The sequence below is a fragment of the Galeopterus variegatus genome, unplaced genomic scaffold (assembly GCF_000696425.1).
Source record: "Galeopterus variegatus unplaced genomic scaffold, G_variegatus-3.0.2 Scaffold161, whole genome shotgun sequence".
NCBI lineage: Eukaryota > Metazoa > Chordata > Mammalia > Dermoptera > Cynocephalidae > Galeopterus > Galeopterus variegatus.
In genome coordinates, this window is record NW_007726272.1 from 846,811 (window position 1) to 858,690 (window position 11,880).

The following is an 11,880-nucleotide window of genomic DNA, read 5'->3' on the forward strand; positions in this document are numbered from 1 at the left end:
GTCTTTTTCCGTGTCCGGCAACGGATCGCAACCCTCAGTGTTGCCCCCGTACCGGGCCGGGGACCAGCAACGGGATCGCAACCCTCGGTGCTGCTCCCGCTCCTCACTCAGCCAGTGAGCGGGAACCGGTCTGTATGTGGGATCCGAACCCTCGGGCGGGAGCGCCGCCGCGCTTCCCAAGCAGCGCACTATCCAGTGCGCCACCGGGCCGGCCCAAACAATTGTTCTTTTACATTCTTTTTTTCCTACTATGTCTTCAAACTCCAGTGTATTTTGTGCCAACAGTTTGTCTCCATTTGGCCTTGTCCCATTTCAAGGGCTCAATAGTGACTCATGGGTCACAGATCAGACAGAGCAGCTTTGTTTGTGGCATTTAGTGCACTTTTCATAAGGTCTGGTTTCTTTATTTTTTTTCTTTACTTGGCTGTATTCACCTACGTGCAACTAGAACCTCAGCTCAAAAAGGATTAGCACTTGTGTGTCTTGCTAAGTGCTATATCCCTGTGCCCACACCAGTGTGTTGAGCACAGCTGGGGTCGGGATTTGCACCAGAAACTATCTGGGTAGAAACCCAAGGCTCATCCCATGTACCAGCACCTGCCAGTGACGAGGTGGATAGGGCACCAAAAGCAGCCTGTGGGAGGTAAGCCTCCTTCTTCCCTCAGCCCTCTGCTCTGCCTTCCTGGGTTCTCTACACTGGCTGCCAGCATAGAGAAGGATCACGGGGCTGGGTCAGGTGGGAGAAGTGCTTGTGAAGTGGGCATGAGGGCGAGGGTCACAGGAGCAGCTGTACAGACAGGAGGGTGGAACCCTCCGACTGCATGGGCCTGGACATATTCTGGCCCGAAGACATAGGGCTGCCAGGTAAACAGGACACCATGTAAATTTGAACTTGAGAAAAACAACTGATAATTTTTAAGTATGTTCCAAATATTACATGGGACATACTTATACTAAAAAATTATTTGTCACCTATCTCAAATTCAAATTTAGCTTGATTTTTGCTATGGTTCAAATATGACCCCCAAAAGTTCATCTGTTGGAAACCTGGTCCCAATGTAGCAGTGCTGAGAGGTGAGACCTTGGGAGGTGATTAATCCATTCATGGATTAATGGATTAATGAGTTAGCAAGAGAGTGGGTTACAGCGGGTCTGTTATAGCAGCCAATTTGGCATACCTTATGAGACCCCTCACCATGTGATGCTCTGTGCCACCTTTAGACTCTGCAGAAAGTCTCCACCAGAAAGAACGCCCTCCCAAGATGTGGCCCCTTGACCTCGGACTTCCCAGCCTCCAGATTGTAAAAAACAAATTTCTTTTCTTTATAAACTACCCAGTCTCTGTTATTCAGATATAGCAATAGAATATGGACTAAGATAGTTCCCATATTTTAGTTTGCTAGATCTGGCAACCCTACCTGGGGAGGAATGGCAGGGCCATCACCAAGTTCCTGTGGGCAGATCTTAGAGGCCAGTGGGATCTTAGGAAATACTGCCCATGGGAATGCCAGGCTGAGGTGGAGGAGGGGCAACAGAAAGCAGACTAAGACAGAAGACTGGTACCAAGAGTGGGGTCGTTCTTAGTAACGAATACATGAAAATGTGGGAGCTGCTTTGGAATTGGGTAATGGGTAGAGGCTGGAAGAGTTTGGAGGAGCAGGCTAGAAAATGCCTGCAATGCTATAAATGGAGCATTAAAGGTGATTCTGGAGAGTGATCAGAAGATGAGAAGATTAGGGAAAGCCTGAATTTTCTTACAAATCCCCTGTGTGGTTGTGACCAAAACATCAGCAGAAATATGGACAGTAAAGGCCATCCTGATGAGGTCTCTGATGGAAATGAGGGACAAGATATGGAAGCTGTAGTAAAAACCATCCTTGTTACAAAATAGCAAAGACCTTGGTGGAATTTTGTCCTTGTCCTAGGACTGCATGGAATGCAGAATTTAAGAACAATGAACTAGGATTTCTGGCAGAAGAAATATCTAAGAACAAAGTATTCAGGCTGCTTTAAGTGTGTATGGCTACTTTCAACCACTTACATTAAGCTGTGAGAGGGAAAAATGACTTAAAGACAGAATTTATAATCACAAGGGAAGCAAAGCAGAAAGATTTGGAAAACTCTCAGTCTGGCCATGTAAAGAGTGAAAAAGTATGTTTGGGATAGGAAACCAAGGGTGTGGCCCAGCAACCATGTGTTAAGGAGATTAGAGCAGACAGGATAGAAGGGATTATCAAGACAATGGAAGAAAGACCCCCAAAGGCATTTCAGAGATCTTCGAGGCTGCCCCTCTCATCACAGAGCCAGAGGCCCAGGAGGGCAGAATGGTTTCAGGGGGTGTGCTCTTAGTGCCTTCCACAGGCTTGCTGCCTGGGGCCCCCTAGGGTCTCTGCTCTCTGCATTCTGGCACAGCACTCTTTGGCTGCCCCAGCCATGGCTCAAGTAAGGCTCAGGTGCAGCTCATTCCACTTCTTGAGGATGGAAGGAGAGGGGCAAACAGTAAGCCTTGGCAGTGTCCACCTTCAGCTAATTCTGCAGGCCTGCAGAATGCAAGAGCTATGGAGGCATGGCAGCTTCCACCTCGATTTCAAAGGATGTATTGAATAGCTTGTGGATCCAGACAGACTTGTTGCAGGAGCAGAGCCACTGCAGGGAGCCTCTACTAGGGCAATGACGAGTGGAAATGTGGTGTGGGAGCTGCTACAGAATTCCCACATTAGGGCAATGCCTAATGGAACCACAGGGGCAGGACTGCTGCTGAAACCCTAGCACTGTAGAGCTACCAGTGTGCAATGCCAGCCTGAAAAGCCACAGGCACCCAACTCCAACCTGTCAGAGCAGCCATGTGGGCTGAACCCAGCAAAGCCATGGGGTGTGGGGTTGCCTGAGGCCTTGGGGACCCAACTTCCACCCCAGGAATGGGACATGGATTTGCAGGAGATTATTCTCCAGCTTTAAGATTTAATTTTGGGGCCTGCCTGTGGCTCACTTGGGAGAGAGTGGTGCTGACAACACCAAGTCAAGGATTAAGATCCCCTTACTGGTCATCGTTTGTTTTTTTTTTTTTTTTTAAAGTATTTAATTTTGTTTTCCTGGTTGGGTTTTAGACTTACTTGGGACCAGTTACCCCTCTATTTTTCTGTTGCTCCCTTTTGGAATGGGAATGTTTATGTTACATCTGTCCCACCATTGTATTTTAGAAGCAGATAATTTGATTTCACAGGCTCACATCTAAAAGGAATTTGCCTCAAGGTGAATTATGACTTGAGTTTCACTCATATCTAAATTAGATGAAACTTGGAACTTTGGACTTTTGAGTTGATGCTGGAATGAGTTAAGACTTTGGGACAAGTGGGATGGAATGAATGTATTCTACATCTGAGAAGGACATAAATTTTGGGAGCAAAGGGTGGAATGCTACGGTCTGAGTGTGTCCCCCAAAAGTTCATGTGTTGGAAACTTGGTTCTCAATGTAGCAGTGGACAGGTGGGATCTTTGGGAGGTGATTAATGGATTAACAGGTTATCAAAAGAGTGGGTATCATAAGAGTGGTTCTGTTATAGAAGCCAGTTTGGTGGTCTCTCATGAGCCCCCTTGCCATGTGATGCCCTGTGCTACCTCTGGACTCTGCAGAGAGTCCCCATCAGCAAGAAGGCCCTCACCAAATGTCACCCCTCAATATTGGACTTTCCAGTCTCCTGAACTGTAAAAATAAATTTCTTTTTAAAATAAATTACCCAGTCTCAGTTATTCAGTTATAGCAACAGAAAAGAGACTAAGACAGTTCTCTTATTTTTATTTGCTAGATCTGGCAACCCTACCTGGGGAGGAATGGCAGGGCCATCACCAGGTTCCAGGTGGGCAGAACTTAGGAGCCAGTGGGATCTTAGGGAGTGCTAACCAGAGGAATGCCCGGCTGAGGGTGAGGAAGGACTGCTGGCCCTTAAATGACGGACTTGGGGGCTGTTGCTGCCACTCTGCCTGGTGGGGGATTGGGTGCATCTCAGGGCCTTTTCCAGTCCCAGATCTGTTCCCAGCCCTTTATGCCAACTTCCCTTTGCCCACAATTAAAGACTCAAACAGTGCGTGGCTTAGAGCTTGTCATGGTCCTGCCAGGTCAACCCTGTCCTGCTTTCCCCTGGGCATTTCTCTTCAGCCTCTGGACTCCAGAACCCTGGCCTGCCTTCACCAGATTTCACACCCAAGCTTCTGCCTCCTGGTCCAGGGTTCCTGGGTCATTGGAGGGAAGGGTCATGCACAGGACCTTTGTCCCAGGTGCCATTTGTCCTGGGTACATGCAGTGTGGAGCCAACAGTAGCTCTGCTCCACTGTGAAGACAGATGCTCCTCAATGGAAGGGGTGAGTCTAACATGAGGCTCACATCCTGTGTGTTTCAGCCAGAGGGGTTCTTCAGACCCCAGGCCCCTCTGCTGATGACCATAAGTCACTGTCACCAGGGCTGTTGTTTCCTGAGCTCTTACTCTGGGGAGTGTATTTTATATGTGTTTTATCTAGTCCTTATGTCATCCCTGCCAGGTTGGGGGGAAGTGTGATCCCACTTTACAGATGTGCAGACTGAGGTCGGAGGGGTGAAGTCAGGACCAATAATGAGTTCCTTACACGACCCTTGGGGTCTCTGCCCACCCCCCAAATTCAGTAAGCTGACCTCACAGAGGGCCATCAGGTGTGTGCGTGCCATAAGAGTGCTTTCTCCTGGGGAGGGAATGACAGAGCTGCAGGTCCAGCATCTGCAGCCTCAGCCCTCTGCTCCCACGTGGACAAATCAGGAGGGGGAGAGTAGAGTGACACTGTGTCTGTAGTGTGACCTCCAGATGGCAGGAACTGTGGCTGTTTTTTGAGGCATCCCCAACCCAATGGCTGAGAATGACAGTTGGCCCCAAATGGGGCTTCCAAGGGGGTTTTCCCATCTCCCCACCTCCGTGGGGGACTGTCTGAACCCCAACTCAACAGAGACCACCAGCTGGTGATTCTCAGGGTGAGAAGAAAAGCCCCTAAATGTTCAGCAACGGCTTCTCACCTCCATCTGCCCTCCACCAAGGTCCCCTCCTCCCCCATTTCCCCTCCCAGGCCACTGGGGCCCACGGAGTGTGTGCCTCTCAGTTTGACACTTCTGTGCCTGGAACCAGCTTTGGGCAGGAAGAGCTAACAGGCCTTTCTAGAAAACCAAGCCTTGGTGGTTTAGATCCTTACTTTCAAAGGTGGTCCAGACACCAGCACCATCAGCCTGAACTACCATTTTGATAGAAATGCAGAGTCTCAGAACCTTGAGAACCTACCTTCTAACCAGACCCCAGGTGATTCATTTGCACATTGAAGGATGACACATTTTAAAGCACTGGTTCTCCTCCTCGGCTGCCCAACACGTGGGGGCTTTAAAAACACTGGTGCCGGGTCCCACCCCCAGGGATTTAATTGGTGTATGGTACAACCCGGGCAGTGGGCTTTTAGAAGCTACCTGAATTGCAGCAGAGTCTGGTAAATACTTTGTAAAAAGGGCTTGGCTCCTGAAGATGGCTTTCTGTCCCCAGGAGAAAGCACTCCCCCTCCAAGCTCATTTGCAGGCCCTTTGTGGGGCCAGCTCAGGGAATGCGTGGGGGGAGGGGAGCCGGCAGAAAGCCCCAGGCCCAGCCCAGGGATCAGAGATAAGGCAGTTCTAGACTCCACCGCCACCCACCGGGCCAGGGTGGCTGAATCATGTCAGGAACTTGGGGCCCAGTGGCCATTTTGGGGGTCACCAGGAGTAGAGGGCAGGCATCTATTGCCCAAGGCGGGAGGGCAAAGGGCGGTACTTGCTGAGTGGCATCTTGATGCTCAGCCTTCTGCCCCTGGCTGGGGGTCAGGAGCAGGAGAGGGCACTGAGACGAGGGGAGTGATCGTGCCCTGGGCCAGGAAAGACCCTCAGGTGACAAGTTTTCTTTCCTGGGAGATAACGGGGAGGGCCTAGACATCCAGAAACACTATTATTGTTAATGATGATGATGATAATAATGATAATAATAATAATAATAATAATAATAATAATAATATTTTGTGTTCAGTATGTGCCTGGTACCCATGCACGCGGCTCTGACCGCGGTTCCCACGCTGGGGCTGCAGCAGCCTTACCTGTTAAAAGGCAGATTCCAGGGCCCCACGGCAGGCCTTTGGAATCCCCCCAACCCCCTACCCCGGCCGGACTGGAAATCTGCTTTTCATAAGAGCCCTGGGGCATTCTTGGGTGCAGAGACTTTTGCAAACCCTGAATGCGGCTGCCCAACATTGGCATTCGTTCAATTCCTTTGTCACTCATTCGACGTTTATGGAACATCCACACCATTCACTGACCCAGCCCTCACTATTGCTCCCAGGGTCACTGTCCACGGTTCCCTAGAACCGTCCTCTCCTGCCGCTCTTTCTTCGCCCTCGACCCCTCCACTGGCGCGGTCAGATCTTTCTCTCCGGGGTGCGCTCCCCAGCGAGCCCCTCCACCCGGGACCCCCGCAAGCCCCGCCCAGCGCCGGGAGCCGAGCCCCACCCCCACCCGCGACTGCGCTCTGGGCTCCGCGGCCCCGTCCCCACCCGGCGACCTGCGTGGAGGCGTCCCCGCGGGCGCAGGCCCCGCACGCTCGCGTCCACCCCCGCAGCAGGCATCCGAGCCCTGGTCCGAGCCCTGGGGCTGGGGTGTGGGCGTCAGGTGCGCTTCCGGGGAGGATGAAGCAGGTAGGGCGGCCGGGGTGCTGCGGCTGGAAGGGTGATGGCGAGGACGGGAGGAGCCTGCGCGAGCATGGGGAGAAGCCGGGCGGAGGAGGGATGTGCCAAGTCCGGGGGTCGGGAGGATGGAGAGGGACCCCGCCAGCTCTGAGGGACCACTTGGGAGCCCAACGAGGTGCGAGGTGCGCAGTGACCAGCCCCGGGAGTGCAGGGCGGGTGGGGGTGGGGGTGTGCTGCGGCGGGCCTGACACCTGCCCTTGGTGTCCCCCCCAGGCCTTGGTGGACGATACTGAGGATGTGTCCCTGGACTTTGGTAATGAAGAGGAGCTGGCCTTTAGGAAAGCCAAGATCAGGTAGGTTGGGACCGGGCTTTGGGCAAGCATTCCCCAAAGCTGCAAATTCCTTCATTTATTTACTCACTTTCATTCAAAGTATATCAAGCATCTGCTGTGTGCCAGGCATGGGGATAAGGACACACCTCTGGGCAGATCAGACAAGGTCCCTGCCCTCCTGGAGCCTGCAGTCTGGGAGGAAGGAGGGGGCTGAGCTAACACTTAACAGGAAAACAAAGACATTAACAAGATAATCATAGAGTGTGAAAGAGGAAGAAATTTACAGGGTAATAAAGGAAAAAGTAACTGTGGAAAGCCGCTTTCCTTAGTGCAGTCAGGGAGGGCCTCTCTGAGGAGGTGAAGTTTGAGCTGAGACCTGAATCATGAGAAGCAGTCAGCCGTGGAAGCCGAAGGAACAGCAGGTGCAAAGGCCCCGAGGCTGAGCTGGAAGGTCAGAGAAAGGCCTCTGGCTAGAGGGCAGTGGGGGAGGGGAGAGGTGGGAAAGGGCTTGGATTTTTATTCTAATCCCTGCTCAGCTCCAGCCAGACAAAGCTGTCCTGGGGTAAGTCATCTGCCTGCCCAACACCTTCAGCATCCCGGAGGATAGCAGGACTAAGGCATACCAAGGCATGAGGAATGACCTGTGAACATGGTTGCTGATGGCCCAGGCAGCTGCCACATCTAGAAATACCCACAGCTCAGCCAAACTCACTTACCTGGTTCTGCCTCATCTCTCCTTCCAGTTCTCAGAGCCAGCAGGTGTGAGGCCCTGGCACCTAAATGCCAGTCCTTTTTAAATCTCTGTTTTTAACATTGAATTCTCTGATTCAAATCCAATAAACCCCAGAATAGAAGAGACTGTATTAGTTTGTTATGGCCACTATAACAAATTATCATAAATTTGTTGGCTTCAAACAACAGAAGTTTATTCTACAGTTCTGGAGGCCAGAAGTCCAAAATTAGTTTTACTGGACTGAAACCAAGGTCACAGGGCCACAGTCTCTTCAGAGGCACTGGGGGAAAATCTGTTTCTTTGCCTTTTCCAGTTTCTGCTGGCTGCCAGTATTCCTTGGCTTGTGGCTCCTTCCTCTGTCTTCAAGGCCACCAGTGTCCCTCTCTGCTCCATATTCATGGGGCTTTCTTGTGTGTGTGTGTGTGTGTGTGTGTGTGTGTGTGTGTGTGTGTGAAGTCTGCCTATGCCTCTCTTTTATAAGGATATTTATGATGGCATTTAGGGACCACCCGTATAATCTAGGATAATCTCTGCATCTCAAGATCTTCAACTAAATCACATCCGCAAAGTGCCTTTTGCCATTTAAGGTAACATTCACAGGTTCTGGGGATTAGGACCTGGATATTTTGGGGGGCCATTGATCATTCTACCATAAGGGCCAATGATTGTCTTTAAGGAAAGACACTGTAAGAGAACTGGAATCCTGCGTAAAGAATCTTATGGAACATCTAAACTCATTATGTGCTCAGTCTCCATTAAGCATGTCCTCTATACCTGGCTCTGGCTGGTGCCTGAGGATGTGCAGTATACAGGACCCAGCCTCTGCCCTTACAGAGTGCCCTATCTAGGGTAGGGTTCTTTTATCTTGACACTCCTGACTTTTTAGGCCAGGTACTTCTTTGTTGTGGGCCAGCATCCCTGACCTTCCCTCACCAGCACCCACCACCCAAAGTCTCCAGACATTGCCAAATGTCCTCTGGGAGGCAAACTCACCCCCTCGTTGAAAACCACTGGTATTGGGGGCAGGGTGTAGGCATGCCAGTGGTTGTTACCACTCAGTGTTTTAAGTGCTGTCATAAGCTGAAGCGTGGGCACTTATCCTGGTCAGAGGAGGAAGGATGGATAGGAGTTAACTAGGCAGGGAAGGGTAGATAGCTCATGTGGAGACTTGCAGGTGAGATTGTGAGTTTAGGGTATTGGGAGATGGTCACTATGGCTCAAGACCAGGGCTGCTGGGAAGTGGCCTGAGCAGAGGCTGGGGCCAGACCCCAAAGGCCTTATAAGCCAAGTTCTAATGCTACACTATCCATTAGAACTTTCTATAAGAATGGGAATGGGCTCTATGTGCACGATCCAATATGGTGGCTGCTAGCCACCTGTAGCTTTGGGGCATTTGAAATGTGGCTTTTGTGACTGAGGGGCAGAAATTCTGCTATTATTTTACTTTTATTCATTTAAATGTAAATAGCCACATTTGGCTAACATACTGGACAGTGCGGTTCTAGGGATTAGTCACCACTGAAGGATTTCATGCAGGGCAGTGATGTGATCAGGATTGCAGGATGGGGTGGAGGAATCTGCGAGCTTGGACCAGGCAGAGGTGGTAAAGATGTAGGGTGGGGACAGACACAGCCAAGGAGGACCCAGGTGAAGGAGTGCTTATGGAGGAAAGATGTTGAGCTCAGAGTGGTCTTTGTTGGGTTGCAGAGGAACATTCGAGTAGTCAGGTTCAGTGGGCAGGTAGGAGGAGCTTGCGGAGTCATCAGGGCTGCAATCAGGGATCTGGGAAGCAGCAGCTCACTGATCCATGTATATTTGAGAGCTACCAATCCCAGAATCTTCTGGTGTGCCTGAAGCAGATTCCTGGGTCTGGCTCTGGGCTTATTCACAGGGGAGAGGCCTAGGAACATGAATTTTTAGCACACTCTGAGGCTGGCTGGTTAGCTCACTAGAGAGAGTGTGGTGCTGGTGTGATATTTCTCTTTCTGTGCCTGACTCGTTTCACTTAATATAATTCTCTCTAGGTCCATCCAAGTCATTGCAAATGGCAGTATTTCATTCTTTTTATAGCAGAGTAGTATTCCATTGTGTAGATATACCACATTTTCCGTATCCACTCATCTGATGATGGACGTTTGGGCTGGTTCCAACTCTTAGCTATTTTAAATCGACTGGGGTGAGATGGTATCTCAGTGTGGTTTTGATTTGCATTTCTCAAATGCTGAGTGATGCTGAGCATTTATTCATGTGTCTGTTGGCCATTCATATATCTTTCTTTGAGAAATGCCTGTGTAGCTCTTTTGCCCATTTTTTAATTGGGTTACTTTTTTTTTTGTTGTAAAGTTGTTTCAGTTCCTTGTATATTCTGGATATTAATCCTTTGTCAGATGTATATTTTGCAAATATTTTCTCCCACTCTGTTGGTTGTCTTTTAACTCTGTTAATTGTTTCTTTTGCTGTGCAGAAGCTTTTTAGTTTGATATAATCGTCTTTTGGATTTTGGCCATCCTAACTGGGGTGAGATGGTATCTCAGTGTAGTTTTGATTTGCATTTCCCGGATGCTGAGTGATGTTGAGCATTTTTTCATATGTTTGTTGGCCATTTGTATATCTTCCTTAGAGAAATGCCTACTTAGCTCTTTTGCCCATTTTTTAATTGGGTTGCTTGTTTTTTTCTTGTAAAGTTGTTTGAGTTCCTTGTATATTCTGGATATTAATCCTTTGTCAGATGTATATTTTGCAAATATTTTCTCCCACTCTGTTGGTTGTCTTTTAACTCTGTTAATTGTTTCTTTTGCTGTGCAGAAGCTTTTTAGTTTGATATAATCCCATTTGTTTATTTTTCCTTTGGTTGCCCATGCTTTGGGGGTCATATTGATGAAGTCTGTGTCCAGTCCTACTTCCTGAAGTGTTTCTCCTATGTTTTCTTTAAGAAGATTTATTGTTTCAGGGTGTATATTTAATTCTTTATTCCATTTTGAGTTGACTTTTGTGTATGGTGAAAGATATGGGTCTAGTTTCATTCTCCTGCATATTGATATCCAGTTCTCCCACCCAACAACATTTGNTGTGTGTGTCCATAAATTTATCCATTTCCTCCAGATTTTCAAATTTGTTGGCATATAGTTGCTTATAGTTGTCTCAAATGATTCCTTGTATTTCAGATGTATCAGTTGTAATATTGCCTTTTTCATTTCTAATTTTTGTTATTTGGATCTTCTCTCTTCTTTTTTTAGTTAGCCATGCTAATGACTAGTCAATTTTATTTATCTTTTCAAAAAACCAACTTTTTGATTCATTGATCTTTGGTATTGTTTTTGGGATTTCAATTTCATTATGTTCTGCTCTAATCTTAATGATTTCTTTCCGTCTGCTAACTATGGGTTTTGATTGTTCTTGTTTTTCTAGTTCTTTAAGCTGAAGTATTAGGTTGTTCACTTGCCATCTTTCCATTCTTCTGAANGTGTGGATTGATTTCTGGATTCTCTATTCTATTCTATTCATGAGTGTGTCTGTTTTTATGCCATTACCATACTGTTTTGGTTATAGCTTTGTAGTATAGTTTAAAGTCAGGTAGTGTTATGCCTCCAGCTTTATTTTTTTTATTGCTCAGCATTGCTTTGGCTATGCGTGGTCTGTTTTAATTCCATATAAATGTCTGGATAGTTCTTTCCATTTCTGAGAAAAATGTCATTGGAATTTTGATGGGGATTGCATTGAATTTGTATATCACTTTGGGTAGTATGGACATTTTCACTATGTTGATTCTTCCAATCCAAGAGCATGGGATATCTTTCCATCTTCTTGTATCCTCTCTAATTTCTCTCAGGAGTGGTTTGTAGTTCTCATTATAGAGATTTTTCACATCCTTGGTTAACTCTATTCCTAATTTTTTTTTTTTTGGTGGCTATTGTAAATGGGCAAGCTTTCCTGATTTCCCTTTCTGCATGTTCACTATTGGAGAATAGAAATGCTACTGATTTTTATGTGTTGATTCTGTATCCTGCTACTGTGCTGAAATCATTTATCAACTCCAAGAGTTTTTTTGTAGAGGCTTTTAGGCTGTTCGATATATAGTAACATGTCATCGGCAAACAGGGACAG

The 11,880-nt window shown here is 48.0% G+C and overlaps 1 protein-coding gene across 1 annotated transcript in view; it reads left to right on the forward strand.

The window, feature by feature from the left end:
- The first annotated feature begins 6,620 nt into the window (after window positions 1-6,620).
- Window positions 6,621-11,880, forward strand: part of TVP23A (trans-golgi network vesicle protein 23 homolog A (S. cerevisiae)) — a 35,618-nt gene continuing 30,358 nt past the window's right edge. Inside the window, exons 1-2 of the mRNA XM_008593777.1 lie at window positions 6,621-6,720; window positions 6,985-7,064. Coding sequence (XP_008591999.1) covers window positions 6,712-6,720; window positions 6,985-7,064 — 89 coding nt within the window. The 5' untranslated portion in view covers window positions 6,621-6,711. The remainder of the gene's footprint in view (window positions 6,721-6,984; window positions 7,065-11,880) is intronic.